Raw genomic sequence first — 19678 nt, forward strand, 5'->3', positions numbered from 1 at the left:
TGTAATATCAAGTTGTTATGAAATATATCAATGTACAAGTAAATTGTCATGATATTGGGTGGGGCTTTGTTTTTATTATTACACTGAAACTTGAAAAAACGTTTATTCTAAAGTTGTATTGAATAAGCAAAAATTAATGAGATTATATCAAACTCAGATGCCTCTGAAATCATTTCAACTAAACTTAATTTAATCAAATCAAACTTGAACTGAACCAAACCAAAGTCAAAACCGAAGCCAACACCAGACCGGAATAGATAAGACTATAGACTAGACAACTAGACTTGTTAATAATACACAAGTCTAAGCTAGACTCAATTGATCTAACCTGAATTAAACTACAATACAATAACTACAACTAAGCCTGAGTCGAATCGATTTTAAAATCGGTGTTCGATCGATGTCATCGAACACCGGTGCAGATTTTGCAAAATCGGTGCATCGAAAAAAAAAAAAAAAAATACGTCGGCCGGCCGATTCGTTTGGTTTACACAATCAATCATCAAAATATCAGTAATGTCCAACTTTACTACTACTTACTTGATTTCTATTCCCCCAAAATGAAACCGAATGAGTAATTATGATGCTATTCACCATTAATTTGAAGTTTATTTCGATCATAGTTCGAGTCTTACTCGTCTGCTCGTGCCGAGATAATTTATGCACGATGAATTCATGAATGGAAGTCATGGCCATCGATCGTGCATGCGCAGTACTGTTCTTTAATCAAACCAGAAAATGGCCGGAAATTGACGCGATCAACGTAAAATAAATCTTGCTTTCATGAACAATATTAAAATCATGACCATAGAACATTATTTAATCGTAATATTTAACAATAATTTGCATATGATAATCATTAATATGAATTTAGAGCTTGATGTGAAACGTTTGTATTTCGTTTCAATTTTCAATGGCGGACATCTCATGACGATCGACTTGACTTGAGTCGAGCTAGTGCACTTGTCTAAAAAAAATAATCATCACGTCAGGATTGATTCTCGAACATTGTCTACATGCAAAAACTCTGTTCAAGTTCGTAATATCACCATATAATAACATTTAACATGACAAAACAGAGAAAATTGCGTTTGATATTTTTTCCCATCAATTTGAAGCTAGTTTGTGCCCATTTTTGGGCTCTGATTTCATGAATGGGAAAATATGTCATACGTCATCAAACACGCATGCGCATTGTGCTTATTTTCTCCAGTATTATTTCTTCCATATGAACATAACATACTTTGCTGACATCGTCAATATTCTTAGTATGACCATAAAATCTTGTTAAATCGTAATAATTTAGATGAATTTAGGGCTCGATTCGAAACATTCGTATTTATTTTGATCGCATGCTCATAATTGCGTCTAAAAAACTGGATTGTCATTATCAGGATTAATTCTCGAACATCGTCATAACTCATATTCCACAATCTTTCCTCACAATCGTTATATCAGCATTGAATAGCAATTCAAATGACCATCCAGAGAAAATTACGTATTTATTCCCATAAATTTATTTGGAGCTCATTTTGGATCCAACTACACAATCTCAGGCAAGTTACAGCGCTCTCCGTTGATTGCACTTGTTTGCTGGCGCTGACGCCAAGCACGCCTGTCGTTTCGGGAGAGTGAGTGTACGGAGCTGCGGACGGGGCTGGTGAATGGACTGCGAATGCTAGTCGACCGAAAATCACGATCGACTCTGCGTGATTCATGTCTTTATTATTGTTTCATTTTGAACTTATATGTTGTCATCTGCAAATATCATTGTTGAAGATATTTTGGGAAGAATTCTGCTTTGGTCCCCGGCCTTTTTTGTGTGTTTTGTGATCATGGAAAATACAAACGAACTTTGCTCTGTCATCTGCTTGTGCAACGCTCACCCGGCCAACGCCAGCGCATACCGTCAGTGCGTAGTGCATATGCAAAGCGCATCGCATCGACGCAAAAACAAAAGACTAAATTTTCCCCGCCTTCAATATTCGATGCATCGATGTTCGATCGAATTAGAGCTGTCGAACACCGGTTTTCAAAATAATCGATATGACTCAGGCTTAACTACAACCCTAGCTCTACACCCCATGTACCCTCGACACTACACTACACTACTTGACTCCACTCATAATAAACCAGTCCGTAGTTCGTTTCTGCGCATGATCAAAAGATTCTGCGCATGATCAGAGGAAGGTCATTCGTACTAAAATGACATGGTGGTTTAAAATCTAATGAGATAAGCACCAACTTTGATGTCTTGATTATTCATATATTCTTTTGAATTGTGCTTTCATTTAAATCCAAAAACAATAACAATGCGTCCACGAATGACTGATATTTCACAGTTTGCCAAGTACATTGTGCAACATGCTATGATATGCATTCAAAGTAGGAACGCAACAAAGACCTTCATAAAGTGTTCATTGGTGTGCTATTCTAGTCACCTGGTCCATTCAATTTCTTCATCCTGCTATGTAAGGCATGCTTACGAAATATCTTGCTTTGAAATTTGCCTATCATAATGAAAGAAATGAAAGGACCAAAATTGTTCATGAAGTAACTACGAACTGGTCTATTACTTGTGTTAACCAAAACTTACTTTGCTGTGAGACGAACTCAAATCGAATAGATGCACCCGATGAAGGGGTAAGTCGTGGACTAGTCGTGGTACTCACTATTTCTTCATTCACAGTTGATATTCCTGCAAAACAACGTAAAACAATGAATGCTTCGATGCTACCAGTGTCGTATAGCAGGGCATGGAGGGGGCATGGACCCCTCGAAATTATCACGACCAGTACAGAAGGTAAAATGTAAAAATATTTCCCGAATATTGTGTCAAATCTGTCACAAACTTAGTCTCTCTATCAATATTCTTGCTCGCTCGTATGGCAAGCCGTTTTATCATTTATTCCTATTTCTTGATATCAAGAAATCGAATTCTTGATACCAAGAAATGGTTTTGTGTGGTTAAGCAATGGTAATTCTTGATATCAAGAAATCGAATTCTTGATATCAAGGATTCATTTCTTGTTATCAAGAAATGAATTCTTGATATCAACAAATAGGAATAAATGATAAAACAGCTTGCCATACGCTCTTTCATTTTTTAAAGACATTTAGCCTCATGTACGCCATGTTTGGTCCCTTCAATAGTTTTGGGGCTCATTTTATTCTGGTGTCTTAATAGTTATTCAAGTCTGATATAACAACGATAACAAAATACTCTTAAATAAAAGAAATAGTCATGAGGAATTATACGGCATCTTTCTTTTGTCTGCAAAAAGACAATTTTTCATTTTTCTTCGCTTCCTTTGTTGAAAACCTTTGTATCAATATCGTTTAAGCCATGCAGAAAGAATCGTAACATCCACGTTCTACCGTCATACTCTTGGTACGGCACTGGCGTACAGTTGGGGGCGGGGCTTAGGTGGCTTTTGCACAAAAAAAAAACGATCAAGAAAAGGAAAGGGATATGGATAAAATATGATAATATTTTCTGAATATTATGTCACAATCTATCACAAACTTGGATTTTTTTGCTCGCTCGCTCGCAACAACTGTGATTCGGTATTGTTTTTCATTCCATGAAATAAAAATTATTTTTGCGCTAAAATTTATGAGTATTTGGCAAAACTGTTGACAAATATATTTTTATGATAGCATTTCCATAGAGAGTAAGACTTCGGATACTCCATATTTGACATTCAAAAATGTATAAATTTCTTCACATTTGGATTAATAATCCATCTCTTCGTATTAATGTGTAATGGATATTGTGATACCTATATGCTTGAAACTTATTTTAAGTCAGTTCAGGTTTCCTTATTAACAGTTCCTGTAAAGCAATGTAAAAGTAATAATAATACTTATATAATACTTATATTGCCTACCAGTTTACATTTCACTATATAACTGTCTCCACTACAACAAAATTCATTTCAGAGAAATGTGTGAGAAACCCCATTTCCTTCAACCTATCTAAAAATATCAATTTTACAATAAGATATCAACATAATGTTGAACATCCAGGTACGCTTATGAAATCAATGTCATGCGACTGTTATACAAACTTGACGCACTAACCTAGGATGAAATAACGATAGGATTTGAATTATTCTTTTACCAAATCGATTGCGAAGTGAAACTACATTATGACCAATGTGTAAAGATATGAAGTATCCAGTAAACCGTCAGGAATGATATTAAAGTTTGTAAACAAAACAAAAACCAAATACCGGGCAAAGTTTAGGGATTGCAAACCCGAACTTCTCATATAATATGATTCCTTCCCCCACCCTGTGGCCCACCTTCTCTTCCATGACTTCTCCTCTGTTTTTAATATAAATCTTTTCAATTTCCAGCTTAAAAATAACTGTTATTATTACATTAATAGATCCCTTGTGTAATTTTCGAACAATCTCTTCTCCCTGAATCAGAAATTGACAAATGTGATTGCACATTAACATGATCAATGAACAACATTCGGAAGTGAATAGTAATAATACACATTTGATTGATATGCCTCCGTCTTTTCTAATCCCTCCATTCTTTCACAAATGATCCAGGCTTTCTAATGGGGCATCGGGAAATAGAAAAGTGGCTAATATCAAGTAAACGGACATCAATCATAACGATATATTTGCCAAGATATAAAAGTTAACGATAATGGTGTTTCTTAATGACCTTGTGACTATTCCCCCCTGGTCACGTACATCACACTATGACCCAGTTACTGGTCATTAGGTCAATAGATGAGTGCTGCCCCCTGAGGTAAAAGATGGAATGATAAATTGCTCACATCTAGGACTCTTAACTTGTACCCCCGCGATGACGGTCCTTGTCCAAGGTTCATAAATAATCATTAGGGTGTCGTCATAACGTTGGACTTTTAATTTTACCCATGAGGCATCGGGTTTTCGTAGGATATTCTGCCGATTTGCTTCTATCAAATGGATTAAAATTTTGTGTAGAACGATCTGCATAAAATTGGCATGTGGTACGCCAAATATCGGTTTATCTATATACTCTCCAACTTTCCCAGTCAATCATTTTCATGTCAAATCATGTAACACTTTATAGGTTACTTCAAAATAGTATAATGAAAATAAAATCTACTAGTTCCCCCCCCCCATATTTCCTCCTCTGCATTTCCGCTTGTCTTTGGCTCCCTGCCCGATCCATTGATCAATTATATAAATTGTTATATTGCAGACATTGGATCATGCTTTCAGTGTTTCCGCGAAGTAGACGTCATTATTATGTTTTACTTGCTAGATATAGGCCTAGCTTCTACGTGGAGCTCCCTTTGGGGTGACGTTTTCTTGATCTAAGCATCTATACAGTATATGGAAACAGTCCCCGACTGATTAAAGGACAAGTCCACCTCAACAAAAACTTGATTTGAATAAAGAGAGAAAAATTCAACAAGCATAACACGAAAATTTCATCAAAATCGGGTGTAAAATAAGAAAGTTATGAAATTTTAAAGTTTCGCTTCATTTCACAAAACAGTTATATGCACATCTCAGTCGGTGGGAACTGATGACATCGCTCACTCACTATTTCTTTTGTATTTTATTATATGAAATATTTTTATTTTCTCGTAATTGTCATGTAAAATGAAGTTTCGTTCCTCCCTGAACACGTGGAATTCTATTCTTTGAACATTTTGTGCTTCAGGCAAGGAGGTCCTAATAATCAAATTTGTAAAAATTGAAATATTGTATAATTCAAACAATAAAAACAAAAGAAATAGTGAGTGAGTGACATCATCGACTCTCTCATTTGGATGTAACTTGCTCGTTCATTTAACTATTTTGTTAAAAATAAGCGAAACTTTGAAATGTCGTAACTTTCTTATTTTACATCCGATTTTGATGAAATTTTCAGCATTGTGCTTGTCTGATTTTTCTCTATTGATTCAAATCAACATTTTTCTGAGGTGGACTTGACCTTTAAATGCTCCTTAATTCGACGCACAAAAGGCTGATGGGGGGGGTATATTCAAGGTGTCATTCTGATAGGAAAGTTTCAGTGGCAGTTGATGTGAACATATGTTTATTTGATATGATTATCTTGGTTGTAATGTACATTGATTTTTTTGTTTTAATGCCTATATCAATATATATCAAGATTTATGGAAGAAAACACATTGTAAATGTTGGAAATGGAAATAAACGAAATGAAATAAAATATGGAAATGTTTCATAATGACCACGATGACGAACTAAAGCTCAGCAAACAATATAAATGAGAATCTTAAGACAAGCGCTCTTCTAGTGCAAAAACTGGGCCAGTCGCACCAGTTGGTGTCCCTAGAGGATATAATACCACAAGTGTTAAAATTATACCCCACAGAGGCACAGTGTGAACGTAACACCGGAGAGTGTTAAAATGACAACCGAAGGCATTGTACAGTGCGTATAAAAAAAAACGGGACAGTGTTGAAAAGTCTATAAATTTTTTTTTCAAAATGTTATATCTATATTTTGATGTTAATAGATGCTCTGAGATCTTATGTTTGAAATGCCATTTTAAAAAATAAATTTTGTTCATGCTTGAGCGAACACGGGACGTTTTTGTCGGGGGTTCAAAAGAGGCTTGCGCTAAAATGGCAGAAATAAAAAATTGATGATTAGACTTTTGGCTAATCAGCAGACTTTCTCTTTCTCTTTTCATTTTCTTTGCCATAATTTTCGAATAATGCTGTCAAATTTCATTTATAAATTTATGTATTTACCTGAATTATCTTGTTTTTCATTCAAACTTCTTTTACCTTTGTATTTTCCTTCATAAGTAAGAAAAGAAGACTTTTTGTCAACCGAAATGGGAAGATTAATTGGGAGATTTGTAATTATTCAAATCTTTTTATTATATGAAACAAATTATGTTATGATACCTATAAAATACATGAAATCTATTTTCAAGGGGTTATTGAATCTTTCACCAAGTTTAATTATGTGCTTGACAGGACAAACAGGAAAGGATTCATGTATTTCAATGGCAATGGTGTATTGAGTCAATTTTGAAGGAGCAAGATTTGGCAGATCGGGTCAAAAGTTGTGAAGAGAGCAAGCAAAAATTTCCACTTTTTCATTAAAATATCAAATTTTGTGATCTTGACATAATATTCAGAAAATGATATCATATTTCACTTTCTATGTTTTCTGTTATTTTTCTTTCCACCTTTTTTTTTCTTCGTCATGATTTTTTTTAATTGTATGCCACTGTTCAAAGGCACCATAACCTTTGTAGCACAAAATGAAAGGATTTGAAGAAAAAAAACACGCTCTCCCTATTAAATTTTGGTTTTAAAAAAAATTGTTCTTGCCTAAAGAAGGAATATTCAAACCTAAAAGAGAACATATTAAAAAGGAACAACAACAGAAATATTCAAGCAAATAAGTAAATTTGGAAATGAATTTTGACCACATAATTCGAAAATTATGGCAAAGATAATGAAAAGGTTAAGAGGAAGTCTGCTGATTAGCAAGAAGTCCGACCATCATATTTATAATTTGATGCCATTTGGGCGCAAGCCTCCTTTTTTAACCCTAGACAAAAACATTCCGTGTTCGCTCAAGCATGAACGAAACTAATTTTTTTTAATAACATTTGAAGGATAAGACCAAAGAGCACCTATTGACACCAAAATATAGAGATCATAATTTGAAACAAAAATTTTATAGACTTTTCATATCTGTCCCGTTTTTTTTATACGCACTGTAGTAACACTATCGGGAATTTAACTAACACCACAAATTAAAAAAAAACATGGTGCATGGTCTCTTATGCACACCGGTTAAACCACTGTTTTACAAGTCTATACTACACAAAGAACGAAAAAATGAGGGGAGGAGGCATGAAAGATGTCACTTTGGAATATTTGAAGCTGTTAAAGTAATGCGATGATTGTACTTAAGTTAAAAAACTTTATGACAAGCATATCATTATAAAGAAAAAAAATTCGGAAGACTCATTTTACTAACTTGTGGGGATTTACAATTTTTCATATTTAATTGCATTTATTAAAAAAATTATACAGGTAGAACCAATTCTAGTCGGAAAATATTACACAAATATACCGGGCTTGAGGAAATAAATAGCGGGAATTATTAGTCCGAAGTTGGGCTGGCAAAATAGAGATGGTCAGATGGACCGAGGATGAACCATCCCCTCTTTACGTTCGAAATAAACATAAGGGGCCCTTTGTATAAAACTTTTGCCGTAAAAAAATCTGGCAAACCAAATCATGCCACCAGCAATAACACATTAAAAAACTGTAGCAAAAAATAGAACAAAACAAAAATGGCCAGAGTTTTTTTTTAAAGCAGCAGGCTTATGGTATAGATTTGTTTTATATCCCACTCTCAAATAACGATAAATCTCGATTATCGAATTCTATTTGTTCGTTTGTTCTTTGTTATCCTTCTAATTCAATTGTGAAAAAATATGACGCAACATACAGCGGTCGTCTTGTCATGCTTGCCGCCCCTATCATGATATGCTCACGCCGCCCCTGGTCTTCATATAATTTATTGTGGAGTTAAGATGTTCCCTACCTGGTACCCCAGCACGTCTTCTTGTCATATCAACGTAGAAACCGTCTCTTCGAACAACTGCATGGGTCAGAAAAAAGAAGAAAAAAAATACCATAATAGCTGAATAAATTAAGTTGTTGCACACTCAAATATAGTTGAGGGTAGTATCTCGGTTTGATATTCGAAATTCTTTTCGAAGCTTTTTTTCTCTTCCTGATTCTCCACGCGCCGAAAGTACTATAGTACTATAGTATAATATTAAGTTAATTAATTATGCTCGATTGAGTAGGGTAAGAAAAATGTATCACCCTTCCATTTCCTTTAAAGAATAGTAATACTTTCAGACAATTCACACGTTTGTGTAAACGAAACCTGATTACTTTAGTGATTTATGCAGATTTGATTAACGTACCGTATGTTACCCTTTTCCTTCTTTCTTTTTGCTCTTGCAATTCTTTATTTTGCATTATACATTGTAATCATTTGGGGTTTTCCTATATACTGTAAAGGGTCATTTTAATAAGCCATTATTTGTGCTTTATAATGATCCCCCACAGTTGAATCAAAATGGATTAGGATGATGAAGAAGAAAGGAAGAAGAAAAGCTTATAACCGAAAAGGCGATAGAAGATGGATTAGGAATGAATGAAAGAAAAGGAGGAACCCTTAAAAAGGAATGGAGGTACAAAGACAACATCTATCTTATTCATGATTTCACACTGCCCAGACTCTCAAAATATCATGTTGCGATTCGCCTGAGAAAATACATTGTACCCTATCGTAAATTTATCAAGAAAGGGGAGTCATTGAGGTTCGAATCTAGGCTAGATATTTGTCTGCTCCATTTCCCTTTCACTCACGCCAAAATTCGTCCATTTTTAATCGCCTTCTTGTATACCACAAGACAGCAACTAGCAGGAAAAGAAAGCAGGCTGATATCGTGGCAATCAGTAGAGGGCGCTCTATGGGTACTTTTGTGCTATCATCTGGATAACCTAGTTCAGAAAAAAGAATTATAATAAAAAAACTCGTTTGCAAAACAATTAAGATACATGTACGTACTGTAGGTAATTTAAAAAAATATTTTGGAACGACAAGACTCAAACGATGAAGCGAGTGAATTACTTGCATCGTGGGAACTTTTATATCTTTAAACCTCCGTGTAATATTGGTAAAATACTATCAAAGAGAATGGCTTCTATTTGATTTAGTATTCTAACTTTGAAATATGATATCGGTGTACTCAAATCTACGGTTGTACAGCAAAAGAATGAGTGTGCCCGACTTATGTGTGTGTGTGTAAAGGTTTGTCTGTGTGTGCACTGTGCATGCATGGGTGTGTGTTTGTGTTGGGGAGAGAAGGGGTCGATTGTCAGGAGCTAATATGCCCCTTAATTCAATTTCAAACATTTTATTTTCACACTAACCCATAATGATTTTAGGTGGCATATTTCGTGTCAAATAATATTATAACCATTCATTTTATCTGACAATGAAGTCAGACAACGAGTTTGTTACTTTTAAGATTAACCAAAAGTTTACTAATTTTCCTGCGGGAAGTATAAAAAGAACATTACCTCCACAAAGTGTAGGTAGGTCCTCTGTCGACTCGGTTGGCACATTGAAGTTTTCTCTATCGTCATCTGAAACTTGCTCTAGATTTAATCAAGGAAAGAATAATTTCACATATCTATATAGGCCTACATCAAAATGGCGTTTAAACATTACATGAGTTCAAACGTCGACGGCTTTCCCCTTACACCCAAACACGTTCACATGACCATGATGACCAACAAGAAATTTTATGTTACAAAAACTGACACAATGTCAGTTAAAGAAATTATCAATGAGGAAAAAATATCATAATTTCACTAAAAATCCACTCACTATCAAAAGAACGGACTCGATGATTTTCGCGTGAACCTATATGTGCAGATGTAGATCTAGTATTCTAAAATAAATGAATGGGAGGATGTGGGACAGAAGTGAATACGAATTCTTCATAATAAAAGGAAATCCAAAAGTTACAGTGGGAGACACAAGGTACAATTATAATTTTGGGAAGAATGATAATGGTGGGACATACATTTGGACTCGAATTTTATCACGGTTCAGGATTTCTCTGTTAACATACTTTTTTTGAGGACTCATCCATTATTGGAGTTAGTTCAATCTTGACCATAAGTACATGTTTATTCCTCCTTTTGCAATCTGTTTTCCCCCTCCCTACCACTATCTCGCTATTACGCTCCCCTTTCTGCCTATTTGCTCTCTCCTTTCGAATTCTACTGTTTATCCGCAATCTGATTTTTTTTTTACAACTTCGTATGTTCCTTTCATGCTAAGCGATGAAACAAATAACAATTTTGTAATAATACTGATGTTCACGATGACGATGATGATAATAATAGTGGTAATATTAATGATAATAATAGTAATAATAACAATTATAATATGTTTATTCATAAGGCGCTAAAGACATACATTGTAGCATTTAAGCGCTAGCAGGTATATTATTTCCCCGTCATCGGATTCAACAACTTGTTCCCGCTCACAATATCATCAATAGTTTTTCCCCATCGATATCAACATAATGAGTTCTTGATTCGGAATTCGTTTGAATTTACCATATCTTATTTCTATTGTCCATGACGTTCTTCCAACAATATTACTTGCTGAACACATGACGTGGTTTGTGAGAGGCAGATCGCCTCGATTTCCAGGTATCTCCAGGATACCTACTATCACAGTCCCAGAAATCAGTTCAATTGGTCGAGAGAGATTGGTAACGTAATATTGACTAGTCCATTCGATCACAGGGGGTGGTATTGCTTCTGCAACACACGTTATGTTGACAGATCTCCTCTGTTGCGGAATAATCACGGTTCGCAGTTTAGTTAAAATCACTGGTTCATCTGAAATAGCAAAAAAAATCGGTTAAATTGTCAGTAGATTTTTTGGGGTTATGTGATATTGTTATCCGAAATCATCATAATTATCAATTACATTGAGATAATATCAGTTTTCCTTGTCGTTGGAAAATGTATTCTGCTTAACAGTCTCACATGAGATGAAAGAATATATTTTTGGATCATCAGATGAGAAAAGAACAATATGTCTAATCTAATCTAGATCTGAAATTCTTACAACTTAAAATTCTTGTAAGAAATGAAGGGAAAGAGAAACAAAACAATCAATATGATTGAGCAGTCAAGGGGCTGTTCTACCCAGCAATACCAAAACTTCGATTTCGTGCAAAGCCCCCCGCGTCAAAGCTGAGTCTGCAAGTGGCACTTACATTATAACCCCTATTCTTAAAAAAATATACTTATGAAGGAGTCCATGAAAATTGCCTGTCTGTTGGTTAACTCTCATTTTTTCATCAATTCTACAAAATATTTCAAGATTTCTGGGAAAAACTGAAGTGGGATTCAACTACTTCAACAGTCCTGTGTATCGTCCTTCACATTATACATGTACGTATAGGCAAGTATTCATAATGGTGGGATTTGCTATTCTACGCTAATCCAGTAAATTCTAAAGGGTTAACAAGAGTATTGATGTAGGCCTCATTTTCTAAGGAATACAGTATTTTGAATTTGAGATAATTCTGTCCTTACAGAATATGAGAAGTGTAAAACTGGTAATGAAAGGAGCAGAGGAGATCTGGTTTTCAGCAAGGCAACGGTAGCGGCCCGCGTCTCTTCTGGTCGCGTGAGATAGGTGGAGCAAACTTTCATTTTGCCGTAAGGTGTCCTTGATTCTGTGTGTTTGCTTTTCCCAGTAGACATGTGGCGCTGGATTGGCGCCGTGTGCAGTACAGAGAACCGTCAATGATTCGCCTTCTGTCACAGGGCTCTCCGTCCAGTTGACCGTCAGGCTCAGGGGAGGGGCTGCAATTAGTTGTGATAATTATATTAATGATAACAATTCTAATAACGTTTTATTTACCAAGGACGGCCACTTCAGTTACAAGACATAACTACCTGCGCGCTGCAGCGGGTCCTGCATGTCATAACATATTGTAATTTCCCCCTCTGGGCCCTTCCCAATCCAAATGCTGAGCGCCATACTAGTAGACAGAAGGTTCCAACTTATAAGTCTTTGATACGACTCGGCCGGGGATCAAACACATGACCTCCCGTTCTGACTCTCAAAAAGCATTATTTTTTCATTACAATGTTCCAGATAAAAGAATAAATCGTACTAGAAACGATATACTCTCGATTGAACGAACGCGACAATCTTTATTCATTATAATTGGTAATAGACCGTGTCATCATTCTAGTCGCATAATAAATCTCTCATGACATACCTTGGTGAATATTTGAAAAAAAGTTCAAAACATATATCTTGATAATAGAACCGAACACGTAACTTCGGACACACTCTACCAAAACATGCTAATGAGAAAAAAAATGCCATTAACTACTTTAAATGGTCTTTTTGCATATTATGGTAGGCCTGCATAAGATAAAGATAATGATTAACTTACCAAAAACAGTCAGTTTAACTGCCTTCTCGACAGTCTTCAATGGCGACGATACTTTGCAGACAACCTCTAGGCCATCGTCCTCACCATCAACTACCAACTCAAGGTAACTCGTCACATCGAAACGCCCATGTCTCTCCCGATGATGACTGGTACCAGGATGCTCCATCCCTCCAACATACCATCGGATGACGGCCACAGGGTAGGAGTTTATGGTGGAGCAGGTTAAGATGACGGATCGACGGATGGTAGCGAGGGTAATGTTTGTACCTCCAGTGATCGTTGGAGGGGTAAGGGGAGCTATTCGATCAGAGTTGATGAAAATACAAATATATGTATGATTTAAGGCATCAATCCGTAAAATAGAGTGCTTATTCTATGAACACATAGGAGGGATGTTTGTTCTCTTGCTGGTACAATGTTTAATAATTTCGGTTCCATCACATTATTTTGCACCGGCTACAGTCGCTCCAATGCAAATTTCACACATGAATTGAATGATCAACTTCAACCCTGGAATTAACACTACACCTTATCCTTAACCTAACATAAAACCCTATTGCAACCCTAATTAACCATATATTTTAGACGGAATAAAACCCGGAGAGATTGTCACCGAGCAAATGTCGTGTCACCATTATTTCAGTTAATTATTTCGAATGGTTTATTTGTAGAAAGTGGAAGGTTTTGATAAACTATCAGATGAAATCTCTATGCGTAATACAAATACTTGTAAGTCGCACATTGATTGAACTGAAATGATAATTAATCGATAAACGAACATGGTATACAGCATGCACGACATATAATCGCCAGGTTCATCTGTAATTATTTTGACAAAAAATCTTTAAGACTTGTAGCAATAAAAATAGATAATATTCTGTCATCCTCACTAAAAATAAATATATACGGTATATATCACACAACACATGACAAAACTATATTTTGTCGAGTTTGTCCAAGAATTTAGTTACAAACTTTCAGATAATGATATTTAAAACTATATCAAAGAGATTGAATTGATTTTGTGTCTTGTATGTGCAAGTTCAAAATAAACAAACATCACTGGATTCACCTACAGTACGAAGGATGACCGAAGAATTGGCCATTGAGGAACCAGACCCACGACCACAACATGTCAAGCGTAGATACCCAAGCACAGAAGTCCGCCTTATTTTCAGTGTACTGATAGAATCAAAAAGACCTCTGTATGTGTAGCTGCTGAACGAAACACGTGAAACCTCGAACGTGATTGGTCGACGAGAGAATGACCACGTGATGTTTGCAGCTGGTTTGGCGCCAAACGAGTAACACTTGAAAAAAGCGAGGTTGTGTTCCTCAATTGTCAAGACGTCACCATTTTTAAGGAATTGCCCTCTGTTAAAAGTTATCATGACCTTTGAAACGGGGACTGGGGGAAATAAAACATAGACACAAATAGTAAGATTTAAAGATTTGATATGGATATATTTCTTAAACCTTTAAGCTTAGTCTTATGGGGAGAAAAGACTCTTTTGGGGTAAACTTATTGGAATTAGCTTCCGTCGGAATTAATAAAAGGGCTCGCGTATTGATGAACCATTACGTGGCCACTTAATTGGCATACGCCCTTTCAATGGTGGTCAAAAACTACGCAAATTATCCTAAAACGAACTATCGACATAATCCCTAATTATCATCAATATGATCGAGGCTCAAGATCCACGAAGCAAACACGATCAATATCGGAAAGAGTATAGTCACTCATGATATCTATTAATACGAAACTGGCTAGATGATCTCTTTTGATGTCGCACTATTAATCATTTTTAAATACCCCGCATTAGTTTCGAACTAAGATAAACTTGTCATGAAATGTCATTAGTATACCCGAAAGCCCACGGAGAGACATTTTCTTTTTATTGTTCAACTTCTTCAGCCTATTCATCAAAAGGAAATCCCTATTAGTTTTTAACTGGTAGCAAGGATTTCATATAGCGACCAATCCGACAGGGAGTCATCTTCAAAACTTTGAGCCTTTAGTATTTAACAAGCGGACGTAAGATGATAAAAGGTTGATACCTACAAAAGTTTCAAATTGTTTTGTTTTGCGGGTTACGAAGCAAGGTCGGGAAAATCGTCTCGTCGCAACTGCATGCTCTCAAATTTTTTTTTCAAAAAATTGTAGATGGTAGCAGTATCTTTTGTTTTGCAAAGTGAAGATCTTTGTAGACTTTTAAAATGTAAATGATATTTTGGGTTCAGAACTCGCTATTGGATTTTTCTCCAAGGAGCCGCGGAACCTGGTGGGGGGGGGTCTAGGAGCCTTCAGCCCCACCCCCCCCCCAATTTTTTTTCCAAAACCGTGAACAAAAACGTAAAGATTACCCCCTGTTTGTGACTTTTTCATGGCCAGCCCCCCCCCCCGTCCCCCCACACTTTTAAAACCATTCAATGGCCCCTGTCTCCACCTGAAGACCTTAGTTGTTCTGAGATTGTTTTCTGTTTGAGCCCTGACACATATTTTTAGTTAACAAGTTAAGGATCTATTCATACATAAATTGTGCCTTAGCGACCGTATGATATAACTTCTCTCTAAATTCCTGAGATTGAGAATAGTGCCTTCAGAGGAGTTTGATTGCTTCTGTCTAATTTCCTCAGATTAAAAATCTGTGGACCAATCGAGATTGAGATTGAGATTAAATCTGTTAAAAATGAAATTTTTTATCTAATTTTAGACGGTTACCTCCATTCCTCTTTTGATTCCCTAATAGCTCTCTAAAGAATTCTGAGAGATCTTTGAAATTTCAAAAAAGATATTTCAATTAATAGAAAAAGGGAAATATGTGCGCGTGTTCTTTGTTCAGATCTGCGTTTCATCACATCAACATTTTCCTCCGACAACCAGATCTGACAATTTTCCTTGATTTTGATCGGCTGAGAAACACTGTTACTATGGCACTATGATAAAACATCCGACAAGTCGTTAAATGAAACGCTCCCTATGTAAAATGTCCATGTCACACCGGCGAAAGAACTCCGGACCGACCAAAGCTATTACATTATTTCGAATGGTATACCATCGATCTGTTTGGAGTCGGTTTCGTTCGTGTGACTGCAGCAGCATCACCGTTATTGCGAGATGCCATGTTTCTTCATTTCTATCCCTTCTCGGTCAGCTATTATAAAACATTTTTAACCATATGGAAAATCAAATCGGATAAAGTAGGAAAGTAGTTACTCTAAAATGTTTCATTAATATTATCATATCCCCTCGCACCATCCACACACAGGCACACAACACACTCGCGCACCCTCTCACACAAAACAGACAATACCTACGCGCACATACACACATTATTTTGTGTGTTTGTGTTGTTTTGTTATTGCTTCACGACTGTGGATGCCTCATGCCTGTGAAAAATACGTCATATGTTTGAAAGACCATTAAGACAACCATGATTCTTTTTTTTTCGAATACTATTTCGCTTTCCTTTAAAAATGTTTTTTCTTTTTTTTCTCAGTATAGTAGCCTGATAGTAGCCTACATTAAGAATGAACACGTGAAAATGAAGAAGCCAGCAAACGTTATGTTCATTAAAACAAAGTTGTTAGATGACATTGAATACACTTTTATTTTTGTGAAATGCAAATTTATCAATTTACTTTGAATACCTACGCGCACATACACACATTATTTTTGTGTGTTTGTGTTGTTTTGGAATGGAGTTACCTTACCATTTATATCAAGTGAAACCGTACACTGTTCCACGATCTCACATGTATAGTTCCCTTGATCTGCAAGCGAGGCGTAGTAGACTATAAGATCACCTTGGTACCAATTAGATGTCACCATGTGATATTTCGTGGCCGATGCATATGATACGTCATTCTTGTCTATCCCATTCCAATGGGCGACGCGGATTGGTCCGCCAGATCGTGACGTAAATGTCCATGTAATCGGTGATTTGACGGAAGTTTGGGAGGACCTGGATTTGGCACATGCGCACGAGAGTCTTACACTGGAACCAATCAATGTTGTGACCGTCATTTGTTGCTGAACTGCAAAGTGTACGAAAGAGTACTTTATTGCACTTGAAAAGAAAATATACATAATATCGGTATGGTTTTGATAACTAGAGTAAAACAAAACAACCATAACAGATAAAATTATATATTTTTTTAAATGTTAGAGGTCCTTGAGTTTTACATCCTTGCAAACCTCCTGAGATTATTACAGAAATATTAAGCTATCCCATCAGCCAGGGGCAGTATTATTGAGACATGATGGTCATCACAATTGTCCCAAAGAGCAATGAAGAACACATTTCAAGTGTTAATGGAAATGAAAGTGGAATCATGCAATGGAGATTAAACAAATAATTAACTTCCTTTTTGACTGACAATGCCCCTTGATCATGTTGATATTTTGTGTGGAATTCCATGTGCCCCTGGCCACAAGTGTCTTTTCATTTAAAGTGCCAGTAGTCTTTAGTATTTCTCAAGCTTTGAACCGCAATGCCTTGAAGCCTATACTTCAGTTCTGTGAAACTGTAATTAAAAACTGAAGGACGATTGTCAAATACTGGCTATGGTTGCTATAATGATGATAAATGTAATAGCGATAGTAGTAGTAGTAGTAGTAGTAGTAGTAGTTGTAGTAGTAGTGATAATAATAATAATAATACTAATACTGATACTACTACTAATAATAATGATAATAATGATAATAATAATAATAATAATAATGATAATAATGATAATAATAATAATAATAATATGTTGATAATAATAAAAAAATAATATAAATTATATGGAAAATTAATATAGCGTTTCATACAAATATTTCTAAGCAATGCACATTATGCAGATAATTATTTGAGGCATTGGAACTACCTCTGAACATATTTAGCATATTTGATTTTTTCCCCTCCAAAGTTTTACACTTTGACTACTTTCATAGCATTTATAAGTAAACCGAGCAGTTGCCTTCACTGTCATAACATTTAGTTGCTATGGAAAATATGTTGCTGAGCAACTGTTGCTGTGGAAGGTCGGTTGGAAACGTTGATTTGGGTGGTGTGATTGGATAATCATTGTTTGAGAAGTCAAAACAACTATGGTATATAAAGATTAGACAAGGCCATAGCCTATACAACCCGGTTGCTATATATCAGTGAATTGTCTTCAGAATATTCTATAACCAGGGAATTGAAAGTGAGATAACACTCTAAATTCAAAATCTTTGCAAAGGAATTCATAAAGAGGTTGATTGATTAACACATGTTTTGTTTGTTCATTTTTTTCTCTTAGCCTCTTCATAAGTGGCAAATCGGGAAGGCATATCCGGTCGGTGCCCGGCTTTTGAGAGCAAAAAAGGGAAAATAGTGAAAAATGTCGTGCATATTCAAGTGAAGATTTTTTTTTTGTTCTTATCAATTTTTTTTTAAAGAATGCCCCCTTGAAAAATCCTGGATCTGCCCCAGATCTTCATAACGAAAACTTTATATTGACACATTTCTCAATTTATCTATTTAAGTATTTATACAAAAGGTCTACCCTCTCCGGGTTTGATAAACCACAATTTTGTTGTAATAAATTATAAGGTAATTCATTTCAATTGTACATTATGTGTGCATTATGATAATATTCGAAAATCAAGTATTATGACAATATTGTTGGAAGTAATTTATTGTTAATGATAGTTGAAAGCGATTGTTCATGCGTTGCAGCCGTGCCCCATTTTCGTTACCTTGTTTAGTTTTAAGAAATGTGTTATGACAGAGCATTTTGATACATTCATTTAGTATAATTATACAAGTAAATTCATACAAGCATTTCTGTTAGCGTTATCACATTGCTCTTTTAGCCTTAATTAATTATGCAGTAAATAAGCATGTGCTATCAGAGGGACAATCCCTCTGATATTCATTCGGTCATGTTGTTGAAAAAACAGGAACATCATATGCCTATCATAAGAGGTATACTTACTAGAGAAGTAGACCATATTAAGGAGAAGCAATGCATATAATCCCATATATCCCATACTTCTGTAGATTTATTCCAATGTAAATACAACTTATGGACACGCTAAATCCAAGCCTAAATCCTTGAGTGATCATTGTTGCATATACGTGGCAAGCGATACATGATCTATGAAATTGTCATTTCCCTTGTAACCAATCCTATATGCGAAACAAACGCACAATGTTTACATTAACTTCCACTTGAAAATGTATTTTATTTTACTTTTACTTCCTTGTATACATGAGCTTTCATATCCAGCAGAGGCGTATACAAGCCAAACAAATTAAAAGGAGGGGTGAAGTTGTGAGTATGTTGGACAATTTCTGAAGTTTCCTATTGAGAGAGGCTAGGGAACAACAACAAATATCGATATTTAATACAGAATTGGGAAAGAATACACATGTTATAAAGATGCCTAATGTAGGGAAGGTGAAGTTGGTTAATCATACTGTTAATCAAATACATGATCTTTGTTTATAGTTGGAATAGAAATAACCCCCCTCACCTCAAGAAATAAAACAACAAAAAATAGAAAATGAACATGAGGAGAATAAACTAGCAAAAGAGAGGGGGATTTTAGTGCACCATCTCTGAAAAAGGGAAATTTTCAACAAGAGGTGACGAGGCAGGCACGGATATC

At 35.6% G+C, this 19678-nt stretch overlaps 1 protein-coding gene across 1 annotated transcript in view; it reads right to left on the reverse strand.

Moving 5' to 3' along the window:
* The window catches only part of LOC121421365 (hemicentin-1-like), a 33705-nt gene extending 14538 nt beyond the window's left edge, over positions 1 to 19167 (reverse strand). Inside the window, exons 1-10 of the mRNA XM_041616066.1 lie at positions 19003 to 19167; positions 16750 to 17073; positions 14108 to 14443; positions 13036 to 13332; positions 12161 to 12433; positions 11168 to 11455; positions 10118 to 10195; positions 9401 to 9535; positions 8562 to 8618; positions 2597 to 2698 (exon numbers count right to left, since the gene is read on the reverse strand). Of these exons, the coding sequence (XP_041472000.1) occupies positions 2597 to 2698; positions 8562 to 8618; positions 9401 to 9535; positions 10118 to 10195; positions 11168 to 11455; positions 12161 to 12433; positions 13036 to 13332; positions 14108 to 14443; positions 16750 to 17073; positions 19003 to 19057 (1945 nt within the window). The 5' untranslated portion in view covers positions 19058 to 19167. The remainder of the gene's footprint in view (positions 1 to 2596; positions 2699 to 8561; positions 8619 to 9400; positions 9536 to 10117; positions 10196 to 11167; positions 11456 to 12160; positions 12434 to 13035; positions 13333 to 14107; positions 14444 to 16749; positions 17074 to 19002) is intronic.
* Between the last annotated feature and the right edge of the window lie 511 nt (positions 19168 to 19678).

The sequence above is a fragment of the Lytechinus variegatus genome, chromosome 1 (assembly GCF_018143015.1).
Source record: "Lytechinus variegatus isolate NC3 chromosome 1, Lvar_3.0, whole genome shotgun sequence".
NCBI lineage: Eukaryota > Metazoa > Echinodermata > Echinoidea > Temnopleuroida > Toxopneustidae > Lytechinus > Lytechinus variegatus.